At 37.4% G+C, this 18,149-nt stretch overlaps 1 protein-coding gene across 1 annotated transcript in view; it reads right to left on the bottom strand.

Moving 5' to 3' along the window:
• Window positions 1-18,149, bottom strand: part of LOC128861954 (uncharacterized protein DDB_G0285291) — a 111,516-nt gene that overhangs the window by 56,655 nt on the left and 36,712 nt on the right. The window contains exon 2 of the mRNA XM_054100328.1: window positions 6,497-6,532. Coding sequence (XP_053956303.1) covers window positions 6,497-6,532 — 36 coding nt within the window. The remainder of the gene's footprint in view (window positions 1-6,496; window positions 6,533-18,149) is intronic.

Genomic DNA, 18,149 nt, shown 5'->3' with positions numbered 1-18,149 from the left:
ACTGGAATGAATATTTGTCTTCTTAAAGGTCTTCCGCTAATGAAATACCACTTTGATAACGATTACTTTTCTCTAAGAAATACTACGATAATCTGAAATCGAAGAATAATTATAATTGAAGATCTTTACAGAAGCCGCATTCACAATGATTTCCGTCCAACTTTGAACACTCTGTAATCCGGCTCACAGGGTTTTGTTTTCAAATGCTCTACTAGCCAAATTAATGCCCTATGCCAAAATACCGTACTCAGTTCCTCATTAAGTGGGTGCCGCTGCAGAAGGGCCCACTTGAATCAACGTAGCGGCAGGAACTCGAAGACTCTTAATGTAATGGATTGTCCACAGTTTGAACTACACTTGTAGCTCTATAGGTACAATATTTGTTCTAGAAGTGGCCTATAGCGTCGATATTTTCCATATTAATCCCTCCAACATATTGGTATTTAGATAAAGTCAATATTAGCGGTAGATGCGATGGTTACCTATGGCCTTCTACGGCTATAAAATATATCTAATGGTCTTAAGTCTTCTATCTAGTCTTCACGACAGCTTTATATCTCGGATAAGATTCAGCTTCCCAAAAAGCGCTAGTAATGCACTTTGGGTTGAATAGTTAGAGAACTGATTGACTTACGTTAACTCGTACAGAGTACACAAACACTTTTCTTTAACAATAAGTGGAAAGTCATCTGAAAAGTAAATGACTTGACACCTGGAGTGCAGCTCCTCAAGCAATTTAGTCTCAGTCTCGTGTATGTTAGTAAAATTTCAAAAAATATGCGCCAAAAAATGTATTCCATCATATTTCACACAGGTATCCACCCTTTTCGGGTTTTTAGACGAGCTTCTCCTCCTACTTGTGATGTGCGTCTTGATGTTGTTCCACAATTCGAGGCGCCTACAATTCTACACTGACTCCAAACAACAAATGATTTTTATGAGAAGCTTTTTGATGGCAGAAATACACTCATAGGTTTGCCACTGCCTGCCGAGGGGCAACCGCTATTAGAAAAAACGTTTTCTACCATTTGGTGTTTTATGCACGGAGATTCGTGCCCGGACAGTTCCGAATAATAGTCGCGTACTAAACCATTCGGCTACGGTGGCCCGGCATTTTTTTGTTTTTCATTTCAAAAAGTACTGCAGTATGCGAGGTACAGGCCTTGCTTTGTTAGAAGTACAAAAATTTTAGTATTGAGTGAAAAAGGATGGGCTCTAAGGCCAACTTCTTTGGCCTGGAACCCGTTCTGCCACTCCCTTCTGCAGCCATGGTTAGGAAAGGTGCTACTTCAACCCACAAGCGAGCTTGTGCGAGCTTGTGCGAGCTGACAGAGGCGGCAGATGGAATGTTGCCTGTCATGTCCGACTGACTATCGCAGCTACTCCTGTCATTAAACAGAAGGGACTGTAGGCAACTGGTTGGACTGGTGACGGGCCACTTTCTATAAGTTAAGCATAGGGAAAAGGTAGGCAGCTAACAGTGCACTCTGCTCAGCATATGGAGAGGAGCATGAGACGGCGGGCCACTTTCTGTGCATCTACCTGGCCTTCGCTCGAACCCGGCTTCAGGTCTTTGGCACCGATGTGTTAAGAAGCAATCACCTTGGTTCCTTGGCACAACAAGCTCTACACAGATTTCTTTGAAAGTAGGATAGATTTAAAGAAAATTGAAAAGGGAACCCGAGTGCAGTACAATATACTTAATGTTGTCTGAGTACTGCTAGTTGTCTAGAACAAAAAAAAAAACCAAAATTGAAAATTTTAAAATTTGAATTTTAAGTCTGCACTCATTATATCAATGGCCTCACATTAGTGTGGCTTAAACCTCGGGAACTTAGCTGTTGATAAGCAGATATTTACTAATATTCCAAAACTCTGAATTTAGCTATTTTAAGGTTCGTTCCGTTCTGTTTTACTTTAACTCATAAAAATGCATAGCCTGTGTCCACTTACCCAAATATTTTGCCAGCGTACTCACTATTGAAAATTATTCTAACATCTTAATAAAACTCGTTAGATGCTCTGAAGCAATCACTTCGCTCAACGATGCGTAAGATCTCGCACAGACATCTCGCATAACCCGCTAAATAAGTGAGTTCAAGTAAGTGCTTGTCTGACCAATCGATTCCAAAGTGCGACTACTCACCGCGCCTTAATCAAATCATTCCTTTTGTTGTACAACAAATAAAGTACGAGTATTACAATATTATTCCAGTGCATTTAATAAAGTGTTTACGAGAGTTCATCAGTAGATATGCAACCACACGCATACACACATACACACGCACATCACATTGTGCCAAATTTCCAGACTACCGAAAAAATGAATAAAATAAAAAGAAGTAAATGCAAAAAAAGAAGCAGAGGAGTGCTGCAAACGGCAGACGACGCAAAGCAAACGACAATGGGAGAAAATTGCTTTCTTCCAACGCAACGCGTACATGTGATGCAAGCACGAGTGCCTTGCACCCGCTCCAACGACCAGCGCAGAGAGAGGTTGCACGGCCATGTGTGTGGTCGAATAAGGCGCGTGCGGCGAGGACAAGTAAGCACAGCGAAGATTCAGTCGAATATGGCATATCAAGTAAATCGAGAAGATATTGGTAAGCAGTGGCAGCGCTTCTGCAAGTGCATGTGTGTGCGTGTGTAGATGTGTACTCAGTCTCAATGGCTGCTTCGTTATATTGTCGGTCCCATAATCGAAATGCCACATACTTTTATATGTTTAAATTCCAGCCGCCACTCACACTTTTTCCAGCATCTTCGATCGCTCTATGCTGGCCCTGCTGGTTGACTGCTGTAGTTACCTACCAACTCATTTCATTTTCCATTTTGCCACACCAACATTTTGATTTTCAGCATTACAAAAGTTTTTCGTTTTTCTATTTGTCTTTGTAACTTAAATTCGACTAAAAGGCGCTGGCAGCAACCACAGTAGCCGACGAGCCCGAGCGTGAGCATCAGAGGGGGTGGGGCGTGTGTTGAACGTTAGCATTATTTGATGATGCTTTTCGCGATTTTTTCGCACTTGAGTGGATGATTTTTATTAGTTGAATTCCTTTGGTTTTACTTTAACTTAGCAAACAAAAAGTTGAGAAAAACTGCAGTGAGGGGATGGGAGACGTAGACGAAGAAGACGTATTTTGAAGTTTTCGTGTTTCTTTTGTGTGGAATCTTGTCGGCGCAGGCGGTGCTGTGGATGCATCAAAAATTTCCACCCACACACCCATACACATATGCCTCTATTTACAATAAACTCACATACACATCGAAAGATTGCAGTATTCAAGTTGGCGCCTGCGGTTGCGGCGTCTTTTAGACTTTGCCTGCCAGTTTTGTTATTACACCTGCCCTCCCCCAAGTGCTCTGCGATGCTTCGATAGCTTCTCTTTGTATTTTGTTTGTCGTAACGTTGTTAAACAAACAATGAATTCTCAAGCACTTATTTTGCTTTGGTTTTGGCAACAAAATAGTTTTCTAGCAATTTTGCAATCGTTGCAATTTTGAAGTTTTCTTAAAGTACCAGAAATCCGCAGGAGCCTTAGTGTTGAGTTGATGTAGCAGCTAGTTGGGCTAGATACATTATTTGTGTGCGCTTTGTTTGTCGATATTTGCTTTGCTCTTTTACCGCTAACTATTTATTGCCTAATTTAGTCGATATTTTCTCTTCAGACTGCAATATTCACTTTGATTTATTGGCAATGCATTTAGAGGCAAATGTTTTCAGTTTCAGCGAAAATAGGTATGGACAAACAAATATATCTGCGTGGCATACATACGTAGAACGAAATACGCAGACATGTAATTGAAACCTTAGATTCACTTTATAAGAATTTAAAGTGTGGAGTAGTTAATAAAAACTTTAATATGGTATGCCATTATATTTATGACATATGCCTACTTACGTTATGACATAAATAGGACTTTTACTCTTAAAATTTCTTTTGATAACCGTTTCTCTCGATTGCCGTGGCATTTCCTGCCAATAAAAAGCATCCACCAGCAGGATAAAGAAATATGTTGCCTATGCAAAGGCGTCACACACTGATTAATCGCCGTTTATTTATTTAAAAACAACGTGATAACTTTAAATGAAAATGGAAGAGTTATGGGATGAAAAAACCAAATTAACCAATTTATCATGTTGTCGCATATCTGAAATTTTTTATTTTTTTTTTTTAACTTCTGTTACTCAGTTCCCTTTAAAACCCTGAGTAACATTAAAAGAAAATTCATAAGATTTCACAGTCAAAATAGAACGAACAAATTAGCTTGTCCCTTTCTTTCAGCCACCAAAAATGCTTAAATGTGAATCAAGGCTAACTTTTCTTAAAAAATAATATCTATTCAAGAAAAATTTAGTAACTACAAAGGCGTCTCTTCTCTTCTAGCACGCAGAATACGCGAGCTTCCACAAAATAAATCAAAAACTAACTTTTTCCAGTTCAAAAAATAGTTTCTGTAAAGAAAAATGTAGCCTATCCACAGGTGGATTTTATCTTTTCGAGAGTTCCCATAAAATTAATAAAGCAACTAAGATTTGGCCGCAACGATAAAAAAATTTAGCCATCTGCAGGCGTCTCTTATTGTTCCGTTAGTTTCCAAATATTTATTGAAATAAAGAAAGTTTTCCAGTTAAAAAAAAATGTATTTATCATTTATTTTATATATCATTGAAAAAAAAAATTATATTATAAATTATCTTCCCGAGAGTTTCCAAATAATCATTCAAATAGAGAAGGTTTTCCAGTTCAAAAAAATTGTATCTATCATTTTATTTTATAAATCATGGAAAGGAAAAAAATGTAGCCTATCCCCAGGCGTCTCTTATATTTCCCCCCATCTCTATAGCTTCCCCAAAATGGAAGAAACAGCTAACTTTCTCCCATTAAAAAAAACATATCTGAAAAGATAAAAAATGAAGCCTATCCACTGGCGTCTCTTATCTTTCTGAGAGCTTTCACACTATGAAAGAAACAGCTAAATTTCTCCAATTTAAAAATATATATCTGAAAAGATAAAAAATGTGGCCTGTCAGCAGGTGTCTCTTATCTCTCCGAGAGTTTCCGCAATATAATTCAAACAACTAACTTCCTCCAGTTCAAAATATTATTGTACATCTGCAAGGATAAAAAATGCAGCCTATCCGCAGGCGTCACGCATCCTATATCCGTCATAATTCAAGAAAATAAATTTAAAGTCATGATTTTTACCAAACATATTTGCAGCGCCCCTACGCCCTTTTCAAGTGCTCACAGCTGATCTTCACTGCGCGTTCATTTCGCCCAACCACCAGTCCATAACTTTGCTGGCTTCTATGTAGGTAAATATTTTCATGGTTGCTCAAAAATTAAATCTCACCCCTCACCCAAGTAAGCGCTTGACTGTCTGTCTTCAAGTATCACTTTATCAGGTTATTAAAAGGGCAAGCATACGAGCATACTTGACTTGAGGTGAGATGAGATGAGGTGAAGTGCGGGTGGTGCGAGGTGGCATACCAATAAAATTCGCACAATAATTTCTTTTTCTTCTACCCCCACCGCCACGACAATATGATGCTCCTGTGGCATTAAATGTGTTTTCGTTCGTAAAAGGGTTAAACCTCTACGAGTAAATGTGTGTATGTGTGCGAATGTGTAAAAGAATATCCTTCGCAGTAGCAGTTGATGTTGGCAAGGATACGTCGTTTATGTCGTTTATGCACGCATTTTCTTGTTTTAAATGTTTCAATTTAATTTTGCACGTTCGAATTAATTTCATCATACAAGCGTCCGTCGCTACTACAAGATTCACCCCTCTTATTTTGGCTGTTTAGCTTTTTCGAAGGCAAATTTAATTAATTTTTAGCTTGATTGCATTTAAAACGCTACGCAACGTGCACAGACGTACAAATGCACATAAATGCGTACGTATGAGAGGAAGCCCTTTCACTAATTCCCCCGCATGCCTTGCACTGCTGCAGTGGTTATTTGGTATTTAGTGGCCTCTCTGGTAAGTAAGCCACTAACTTGGCGCACTCGGAATTTATAGTTATTGTGGCTTGCTTTGTTGTCTGACAAAAATACAACGAGGCAATGTAGCTGCTGGTTCTGCTCGAATGAACTTAGCCACACATATCTGTTTTGTTGTGCATATAAATATTTCTCGCCCACAATACCCCCTTTTCAATGCCTTGTACCACGCATGCATTATCCTTTTTATTGTATCTTTGTTGTTTTCCTATCTAAATTTGTTGCCTCTTAAATTTTCACCACCTCTTCACATGCACTGCCACTACCACTTCTCGTACACCTATCCCCTACCAATACCCCCACTTTCATTTGATTCTTTTACTTCGTCGCTCTTGAGCTCCACTCGAATGGTTTAAGTGGCTTTTTAATTAATTTTTCAATTTGTAATTTTATTACTTTTAATAAATTTGTAAGAATTTGCTTAAATTAGCAAACCACGAGCTAAACAAAAATTGGACAGGGATTGAACAAAAATATTTGCCTACCTTTAGTATGCCTCTCCAAATTGGGATCCTTAATGCCTGGAAAACAAAGGAAAGTAGTTTTTGATTATTTTTAATGCAGCTTTTGGGAAATGTAAATATGGGAATTTTCGTTTTCGAATTATGTAGTAATAAATTTCGAATAGTTCAAAATAGTTCAACCGAAAGGCTTTTGTGATGTATATTAGAATAAATATAATCAATTTAATATAATTTAATTAAAAATATTAATTGACAGAAATTGTGCCTTTGTCCAATAAACTCGAGACGTTGATGAAATGGAATAAAACAAGCTGTAACAAGGTTTTTAAAAACTGTTTTTTTTTTGTTTTACTTTAAAGGCACATGAAAGGTTTTCTATTACCTGTTCGCCTGGTGAAACGGATCTGAAGCGACAAAATTTCAATGACTTTGCTAAAACTGGTTAAATTTATGCCACGATCTGGTTAAGTTGACTTTTATTAAGAACAAATAGTCAAGCAGAATCAAATCCCGCGAGGTCGGTGCACAATTCTCTATAATATATAGAATGCCCATTAAGGGGTTAAATGGGTTTCGTCGGGTAAAAAAGTGCCTATTTCCAATATTTTTTTTTCTATGTAAAAATTATTTATTTAATTCAAACTTTTTTCTGCCTTATATATACATATTTAAAGAATAATTTCTGAAATTTTCAAAACAAAAAAAAAAATTCAAACTCCTCCATTGTGACGTCATTTCCGGTGACCCCTCGAAAACAAGGTGCATCCGTGTTACTAGCATAACTCCTGATCATCAAAAATGAAAAATCAAAAATAAGTGTTTTAGTTAAGACCATAAACTCGTGCTTGAACGAAGGAAAGAAAAAAAAGTAAAAATTGGAATTTTTCCAAATAAATGAAAATTTCGGTCAAATTTGCTTGACATTTTGTTTTTTTTTTAAGTAGTTGTAATTGAAAAAAAAAACAAAATCCGTCGTTCAAGCCCGAGTAAATTGTATCTCGAACACCTGTGTAATATTTCATGAAGATGTGTTGAGTAGTTTTCGAGAACATTTGACAAACGACTTTGAAAACACGGTTCCGAGAAAAACGCGTTTCAAGTTTTGAGTAACAATAAAAGTGGCTTGTAGTGTCAAAGGCTGTATTTCCGAAACTATCATTCGGATCGACTTGAACATTTAGGATAATGTTCTTGAGATGTTGTAGATTAATTTCTACCAAAAAAAAAACAAAATCGATTTTTTGAGCCCACGAAACCCATGTAACCCCTTAAGACGATTTCGGCCAAGTTCAAACTAAAATATCAATATAGAGAAAAAAAAAGTTTCTCAATAACCGCAAAGAAACCATCAAAGAGTTGACTTGAGCATTGCTTGTGGATCCGTTCATTACAGTGTAGTTAATGATTTGCGTCTGTGCCGGGTTGCTGTAGGTCGTTTGGGAACAAAATTTCATGCAAAAAATTACCGCGTTGATATGGCCAAAGACATGATTTACAACATTCGTCAAACGCATCATTACTGGGGACGATACATAGGCTTATGAGTGTTACACTAAATCCAGACTTCAAGCGAGTGAGTGGAGAGCGTTGCATGAACCCAGATAAAAAAAAACGTCGTTTTCAGTAAAAAAAGATACTGTAGGCTTTTATGAACTATTTATACCACGAATTTTTGCTAGGAGGTCAGCCCAATAATAAGGACTGTTATTTTTGCGTTATGAGACGTTTACGAGAAGCAAGTTGCTTAAAAAGAAATTATTTCTGGGAAATAAACTCGTGGATTTTTCACCACGACAACGCACCGTCGCACAATGCCAGTATTACCAATGAACGAACGAATACCGTTCACCAGCAATCGAATTCCACTGATGTGGCTTCCTGCGATGTATCTCTGTTTGATCGAGTCAAAAAACCACTACGAGGAAGACGGCTCCGATGGCTATACCGAATATATAGTTTCAGAAATGTTTCGAGAGCTGGATCAAATGCTGGCAAAAGTGCGTTGCAGTTGATGGGTGATTTTTTTGACGGCGATAATATCACTTTTGAGGAATAAACTTGTATTTTGAATTTTCTCAATATATTCCAGGAACTGTTTCATCAAGGCGGTATTCCCTATAGGGTTTTACAATACTGGGTAATTACTTTGCAAGTAAAAGAAATCAATTAATACTTCAAAATTATAACCCTCTACAGCGTCGAAGATATTACATATTTCTGATATTCGTTCTCCTCCATACGGATTAGCTTTTCTTCTGAATCTGATATTGATAAATGTATTTAGTTCATCTTAGTCAAAATTCCATCACTTTTCACCATACTAATTTCTTTATTATACGTCCTAATAGTTGAGGTATGCCATGATTATTTCTACATTTTCTTTGATTCGTTAAAGGCTCTTCTAGGATATCTGAAAAGCTGATGTACGAGCGCCTTTTGTTAGCGTAAAGTCACGCATGTGACCTTTGGAATCAAACAGCGCTCGAAAAAGTTATAAAGTAAGTCAGAATCTTTATGGATTTTTCACAGCATGACAGTCACCAAATTCAGTTATTACTTTAAACACACAAAATACAATGTATTAAATATTACTACTTGGCCTACATATTTACAAGTCTATGCTTCCACTCGCACAGAATAACCAACTAAAGTACTTAATTTATACAAAACAACTCATAAAATTTCCCATAAAAGTATGATTAGCACTTCAAGGGAACTTAATCTGCCATCTTGTTTGATCGTTACAGTGAAACATAAAGTGCCTCAGAAACTTCACAGCCACGCAAAAAACGAAAAAGAAATTCATTGAGAGAATTTATGTATTTTTGGCAGTAACTCGGCATTTACCAAACTGAAGCTCCTGCTACTTTTATGTATAATATAAGGCTCCACATACACCCACGCACCTACAGTGTAACAGTATTTGCCCACAGACATCATTTGCATATTATTATCGCTTAAAAAGGCCGGAGAGATGTGTAGGCGGGAGAGTGGGGCTGTTAAAATAGTTAGAAAATGAACCCAGAAAATCTCGAGCTCACTGCTCGGTTAAAGGACATAACCCAATGCACTCATTAAATTTTGCCACATAAACTGAAATGTGAAACTGGCTCTGGCTTTTGCGAAGGTGTTTTGCTGAGGTATTAGTTTTTATATAAGCAAATATTTGAATGAAAAATACGTAAAGGTATATTTTAATGATTTAATGGCAAATGTCATAATTTATTATGTTACTAAAATGTAAAGGAAAGTGTGGCAAAGTAAATAATGTACGTGGAAGTGTAAAGGCAAAGTGTGAGGATGTGAGTCAGTATTTATATATGAAATATTTTTGGTTGCCAAATTGCTGAAGCAGAAAGTTTGGTATTACTTAGGAATATGTGCATGCCTTACATATATTTACATGCACCTACATATACACACATAATGAAAAGAGCGAATATTACGGGCTGTGGCAGAAGATATGTAATTTTGGGGATATCTTTCATGAAATTGCGGTTGGAAAAGGTTTGTGATAAGCCGTTCAAAGGCGATTTGGTATTACTGCATTGCTGGCTTGTTTCTTTTTTTTTTTTAATAAATTACAGCTATAAATACATACATATATGCAAATACATACAAGCCTTGAAGACGATCCACGTCAAAGATGTTCAAAAACAGCAACCAGAAATCGTAGAAAAAATACAGGAAATTTGATGGGAAAATTGTGGAGTGACTAAAAGAGATTTAGTAGAAGTCCTAAGCATCTAACTGGGTAGTGTAAGGAACATTTTTACTCAAGTATTGGATTTTAGAAATCCGTGTACTCAATTGATGCCGCATTCGACAGCAATGGAACAAAAACACATTCGAATGCGACTTTCCCAGTAACATTTAGAGCGTTTTCGGAAGGGTAAAGTGGATTTTGTGCGTCGATTCATGACTATGGATGCGACTTGGGTCTATCACCATGATCCTAAATCAAAATAGGAACCTAAAAAGCGGTGGGAAACCTGACTCTTCGGCTCCGAAACGAGTTCGTGTCCAGAAACCACCCAAGATGATGTTGGCATCAGTTTTTTGTGCATTATTTGCAAACTGGTGAAGCAATACATTCAGATTATTATTGGGACTTTTTAGACCAGCTGAAGGAAAAAATATTACGAAAAAATGACCAATTTGCAACAGAAAAAAACTATTTTTCACCTGGACAATGCACCATCTCACAAAAGCATTTTGACACTGGCTACTATCCACGAATTAAAGTGCGAATTGTGGGAGCAATAAAGCAGAAGCGAAAGCAAGGTAAGCGAACATAAATTATTTTTCAGAAAAAGTCGCCGACATTTTTGAGTTTGCTAGCCGTAGTTATCTGCGGAGCAGGGTTAAATTTAAAAAATACTGTACTAAAAAAGACAACAACAAGAAAGATTCAAGTGGTAAATTGAGAAAAAGAAGAAAGCGATTTTTTAATGATGGTGCCAATATCAGACCGTTAGCCGGCTCTCAGTGAATTTGACAGAATCAGTTGATGGACGGACATAGCAGGGGTAATGAATCGGTTTGTGTACGAAAAAACTAAGAATGTGTTAGTGATATTCGAAAAAATCCGCCGCCTGAACAACGACTCATTGGAAGAGCTGGCTAATCTCCACGTGACGTGGCAGCCGAAGTTCCCCTCACAATTTTGTTTTCCACCATAGTTATAGGCCAAGATTACTAGTATCAATCTTGGAAAGAATAATTGATTTGTGGGGTATCTCTAATTTCAAAAATTATTGAAACTATACAAACTTTTCATGCCAATTCCAGTCTCTAGAAAAATTATTTGGTTTGTAGTTTCATAGCATTTAAATTTTGTTAATATAAAAATATTAAAATTTTTTTTTTTTTTTAGCCGAAGGCCATAATTGTTGTATATGTAATTGGGGCGTACACCCATTTTTGGGTATTTGGCCGAGCTCCTCCTCATCTTTGTGGTGTGCGTCTTGATGTTGTTCCACAAATGGAGGGACCTACAGTTTCAAGCCGACTCCGAACGGCAGATATTTTTTATGAGGAGCTTTTTTCATGGCAGAAATAAATAAATAAATTTTGTTTTAATAATATATAAATTTCCATTTGAATCTTTATAACTTTTTCTTTAACGATGCTGTGCATTTTCTGCATATAAAAAATGTGCCGAGCTGCAATATTTTTCTAAAAAATTAATTTTATAATTACTTTAATATTTTTCTCTACCTTTTCCTTCTCTTCAAGCAGCATTTCAAGGTCCGCACGCCTTATGCCGCCACATGAAATTAAAGAAAAATATTTTTGAAAAGTTTGAAAAGCCCTACCAAGCACTAGAGAAAACATGAAATTCCACAACTATAACAACAAAATCAGCCTCACTCGATTTAACGCAACTGACTACAGCAAAGCGAATTTCCAACAACGGAAACACGGGTTTGAACAGCTTGAACGGAAAGGCAACATTTCTTCAAATCCTTTTTGTTTTTTACAGCTCCGCCGCTGCCACCGCCGCCATCGTCTGCGCTGTTGCAGCAACAGGAACAACTTCATTAGCAACATGCCAATATTTAGCAACACTGGCTAATTTGCATTTTAATTTTTGTGACAACAATTGCTGCCACCACGGCACCACACTCCCCATCGCTCACAGCCCCTCACCTTTCTCATGCGTCAATTTATCCTTTGTATTTGTTATTTTAAAGCCTTCAGCCTCACTGCACGGCAACCCTGACTTTTTGCGCGATGCTGCGTTTTTTCTCCACTTTCCTGAACCTTTTTATTTTGGATTTTGTTGTTTGTAAATAAAATTTTCGCTTCCATATTTTATGCGCTCATGCCGTGACAATACTAGCTCAGGCAGCAGGAAACCGAACAGTGCTGCCGCAGAGTTGCCAACCAACCTTTTACGCTGTCGCTGCTTGGTTGCTCAGTCTGCTGCTGCAGCACTTTTGTACCATCAACATCGCTGTGTTATGTTTTATGTGTGCTTTGTTATTGTTATTGTTGCGCAAAAATGCCTTTGTTTTAGCGTATTTTGTTGTTGTTGCGCTGTTGAAAACTTCGTTAACGAATTAAAATTGAATGGAATAATTTTCGTCGCCAGCTAGCAGTACAAAAAGCAACAAAATTTTCGTAGTCGCTTAACTGTGACAATGCGGCTGAAGATGAATGTCGTCACAGTTGAGTTGAAGAAGACGTGTAAGCGATTTTATTTAGAAAAAAAAATTAATTAAATACCAGTGTGGAATAAAGAGATTGAGGATAAAATATTTACTGCTGTAAAATTTAAAGGGACATCTCTCTCTGTTTTTATTGAGTTTTTTAGTACAATTTTTTTAATTTAATTCGTCTCCAGTTGAAACCAGAAATTTCAATGAGCAGAGAACCTGATTTGTTAATATTCTGCTTCTCTTCAGTCATTCCAAAGCCTTGTAAATTCTACAAAAAAATGTCGGCCAAAGTATTCTTACTTAGAGGACTCAACAGACCTAATCGACGAAGTGCGTAGATCTCTTTCCTGTCAATCGGACTTACTGATAGTTTCATCTGACTTTATCTGATCAAATTAGAAATTAGGAAACCTATTTGCCTTGTAAAATACTCTGCGAATTTCAAAGCAACGATTTGTGTCCTCAAATTGTGCTGAATTTGGTGAAGGTCATACAAAAGCCATTTAAATTGAATAGCCAGTTAAAATAATAGGCAAATAACTCATGGGTGCAAAAGTTCTTTATGCTGAATGTAAACCATTTTCATTAATAGACAACTGACAGCTACCAGCTCGCGCTTCATGAGGTGCCGTCAGCGGTGCTCAAGAGACGCCTATTGCGAAATTAGAGATTGAGTTGTCGCGCGGGATCCAAGTTGCACGAACTAAAGAGGACTCACACTAATTGCATTACCATATATGCCGATTGTTACAAAAAGTTAGTGAAAGAAGGGAGAATATTTTTTGAAGTACAACCTAACTTCACTATCATCTTCGTAATGGGTTGAGAGGACCTGTGAAGTAATGGTAAACAACTGTAAAGAAGTTAAAGAATCTTTCCTATCTTCAGATACCTAAGAAGCACTCCCCTCATGGGCTGCAACCATAGCCAAAGTTAATGTTATACCAGACGGCCAAGTTAATAACCTTTTCACTAGTCTAGGTCTCCGAAAATTCGAATGGTGATGGTAGGGAGAAGTCAGTTTTCTCCTCCTTTACCGAGGCTGGTCAAAATCGGAGCGCTTCTTAATAAATTCGAAGCAGCAACATTACGAAGTCTAAGTCCGAAAAAGGCGAGTCAAGTTGACAATAGTTCGAAAAACGAGAGCTGTATGCAAATTCTATGGTCTTCTATAAAGGTGAAGTTTTCACCTATTTTATAATTTTTCCACTTAAAAATTATTTTCAATCCAGCATCAGTCATTAAAGTCTCTGACTGTTATGAACCCCCAAATTCCTTTCTAGCCGGTGCATATAACTGGCATATGACACTGAAAGCGTTTTCCACATACCTATAAATTCTATACTGCCGTCGCCACAACTGATAGAGCCACGGCCGAAATTCCAATAGTTAGTGTGTGCTTGGAAGGCGGCCGGCCATTAATCACTGTCATGTTTATAGCATCAACACAATTACCTGCTCACACATATGCAGAGAGGAACATTAAAGTTAGCTACCTACCCTTTCTACAGTTCCCTTCCTTCCTTAAAAGCGTGTACTAATAGCCATCGACGCCAAAACCATATGGAAGCGTCCTCACAACGACGGTTTCGTGGCTGGCTATCAAATGTTAATCCAAATTAATTTCGTATAATTAAAATCACCTTTAAGCCGGGGTCATAAATTTCACGGAACATTTACTGAGTATGTGAGGAATTCTACTGTGTGTGTGTGTGTGTGTGTGTGTCTGTGGATATGAATGAGCGCTGACGACGTTGGTGTCCAAACAACCAGTAACTAAAACACAAGCAGGAGCTTAAGTGCGAGGTGCAAGTGGTGCTGAAGGTGAAGGATAACAAAAGCTTTATTCACACGACTAACAATAACAATAACAATGGGCAGGGCTTAGGAGCTAAAGGAGAGCAAATAGTTCAGATGAAATTGGGCAGTTATGGCAAAATGGTTTCAGTAATTACTTCTATTTCTTTCGCTGTTAGTAACGAATATTTTTTAATGGGAATCTTTATAAATAACTCAGCAAATATCTGACATGCACTGATCTGACGTTAGAGCGAAATGTATACGAAAGAGTGCAATAATAAAGCAGCCGATAAGGAAATCTTGGATCATACATTTTTCATCTTTGCTAAACCGATTTATTTTTTTTTCGTGCGCTTTTTGAAAACATCTTCCGTGTTTTTCAAAATTTTAATATCAATGCGAAATAGTTAATAAACTTGATTAATGTGGAATAGTAGTAAACATTTCAAGATTTTATAGCGAAAAACAAGTACTCCAATGGGTTGAGTCTTTTTTATTTTATAGCAATTTGAATTAATTGTATGAGGTTTTGGAGCATTCTGGCATACAGACACAGACATACATATTTTAAAACGGGCTAGGGCGTTGATATTAGTTAGCTGAAACTGTCGCTGCTGAGACAGCTTTATTGTTCACCTCTCTTCGTCCTGCTTGCGTAACGTATGCAACACTTGCTAAGCAAACTTGCATGTAGCATCCCAGCAATATATTGAATTGCACATACTGCCAGTTAATGTTGTATCAGTTGGTTGTCTTCCAAAGAATGTGGCTTACTCCTAACGTTCTTTTGCGAACTTTGAATAGAATAAGAGAGCGTGTCGTGCGTCTTCAAACTTCTCTGAGCAGGTAGCAGAGTGTGGTGAAGCGGAGAGACTAATATGCAGAGACCTATGCAGATAATATTGGAAGCAGCCACGCCAACTTAGCATCTGAGAGAGGGAAGTAATCCACTTCTTCGTACCTTCGACGTAATCACTTAGCAAGGCTAGGGATGAGTTCGTTTGTCCAGCTGCCAATCATTAAATGACGCAATTCACTGTTTCAACTTTTGGTCCCTCGTTGGTTTTGCACCTTACCTTGGATAGAGACGGTTTAGTTCACCACGCAAAACACATCATAGGCCCCTATTATGAGTTAGATTCGATCTTCGATATTCGTTGGTTGTCGAAGATCGAAAATCGAATGTGAATTTGGTATTATGAGCGGTGCAACCCTATCGAAATTTTCGTTGTTTACCGAATTTAGAGTCGAATGCAATTTTGCTTTCGATCGTGTAGCGTATTGGGGGAAAACTTGTTAAAGTGTAAGTTGTTTGCGATTATTTATGGTTTTATAGTAACCAAATAATAAATATATACTAATTTTGTTAATTTTATGCAGGTCGAAAGTCGTGAGTACCAAACAACAATTAGAAAGACGAATCCACAATTCGCAAAGGGATTTGCACCGAAGTTCAAGCAGCAAGAAAATGGGAGGAGTTTACAACGGAGCTGAATTGCTTGGGAGCACTAGTGAGAACGGCAGCAAAATGGATTAAGCTTAATAATGGTTTTTTTTTTGTGATGAAATAAATTTTTATTTTCCCTTGGTAGGTATGGGCTGAAATACGTACAGGAACTGAAATACATATTTTTTTCGAATGTCGAATAATTGAATAAAGAAAATTTATAACGCAGACGAAAGCCTCCGATGCTAGCGCTGAACTACTTTTAGTTTGTATAATAATTTTATTGTTATGTAAACCTTTATAAAATAAAATAAAATTAAAAAAAAAAAAAATAATTTATAACAAAAATAAAACAGAAACTGTGGCGTAAAGGTTTCTATTTAATACTTTTTAGATTTCTCAAAATTTCATTTCTTATGTTTTCTACTTCTCCGTTATTTGACTTCACTTCAATATCTTCAGCATCATCGTACACAGTGGATTGAGCAAGTCCTAGCATACCTTCATTACCAATACTCAATTGGTACGATCCCTGAGCACAAAATCGCAGAACTCTGGCTAGCTTTAAAATATTTGGAATGGATTTGGCTCGGGTGCACTGCTGCAAATGGTTTTCTGTACTGGACAGTAGGTTCATAAACGCCTCTTTAAATAATCTAAAGTTCTTTAAAAATCTGTAAGGAAATTTCTGTAATATTAAGTACGTCAACACATTTTGAAAATTCTAAACTTACTCAATGGAAGCCATTTCTAGGGGGTTGGATGCGGCCCTCAACTGTTTTCTACTTCTAGCTAGTTCCACTAATCTTTCATCGTCCGATGAATCGTCGAACCACAACTCCGTTGTACTCATTTTCACAAAAAATACTTTTTTTAACTTTAAAAATGTTGTTAGCAAAGAATTTCAACACAATCGGTTGTTCTTTTATTTTGATTTGCTGTATCAGCTGAGAAAAAATTATCTATTGTAAATGCGTCGAGCGATCGAAATTCACAATAGTCCTATTCTTCAACGAATGAGCACCATAATACCAAATGAAAATTCGTTCGATCAGCACTTTCGACTACAGTCGAAGATCGAATGTTGCTCATAATAAGGGCCATAGTATCCGGTAAGCACAGGCTACGCACAAAGTGTTCTCCCTAGAAACCTGCCTGGTCTTTCGTAGGTGTTTCTGGGGTTTCGGACCAAATGGTAGAGGTACCCTGGGGCTTAAAAGATATTTAGTATCACAAATTCACGTCCCTTAAACAAAGTACTCAGCGCATCTTCAATGAGGTATCTTGGATGAGGTATCTAGGACACTGATAGCTGGTAAATTAATCGAAGTGACTCCAACGTTTCAATAAGATGGAAAAGAAGCAGAAAAGCTTTGGTTTGGTGTTGAACAAATGTGTATTATTCCTACGAATGCGTACTCTCGAAAATTCTCTCAGTGTAGTTTATGCCACAGGGCAACCGCCGCTGAGGAAGAGCGCCTAATACTTGGAGAAGGGTTATTGAGGCGGCGGTGGTAAAGACGAACAAAACTCGGAGTTAAAATACCATCTCAAAATCGGGACTAACGGGAAAACAAGAAATATGCTAAACACAGGAGTAAAAGGATGAAAAGTACAAATAATTGCTCAGAATAACAGGGGTAGAGATGCAATACCACCATAATTGCAATTGGAAAAGTAAGTAGCTTAAAATCGACTTTAGTACCTTCACTTTTTTCTAATCTGTGAAATGTATGCCTTCCTACGACTCACAAAGAACATAGCTCTGTCTCGTGTGGGAAAGTCATCCTGCACTCAATTTAAAAGCAAATTCCCTGCACTCAATTTAAGAGCTGAGTGAAAATATATCCAAAGAAATAGCAATTACTATGCAAACACTTACATACAAATTTATGCACTTATACATATGTCTTAGCATAGTTACAAAAACAATTTCAAAGGTAACAACAGCTACTGACAGCGCCATTATTTCAACGCCATTTACGTCAACAGCAGCAGCAGATACTAAACGCAAAGGGCAACAAACACGCGTTCTTCAAACTAAAATACAACAAAACTCATTTTTGTTGTGCAACACCTGCAACACGCGTAGCAACCAAACTGCAATCACATAATTTCTGTGGCAATAAATTGATTCGGTACGCGCGAGTAGCCACAAATGGATTTTCCTGCAAAGGTGCGCCACGGACATCGCAGGCGTAAGACACGCGGCGTTAGTAGAGCGCAAAAGAAAGTATAAAAAAAAACTGAAAAATAAAACCGA

Source organism: Anastrepha ludens, chromosome 4, assembly GCF_028408465.1.
Source record: "Anastrepha ludens isolate Willacy chromosome 4, idAnaLude1.1, whole genome shotgun sequence".
Classification (NCBI taxonomy): domain Eukaryota; kingdom Metazoa; phylum Arthropoda; class Insecta; order Diptera; family Tephritidae; genus Anastrepha; species Anastrepha ludens.
This window is presented reverse-complemented; position numbering and strand designations above follow the sequence as displayed.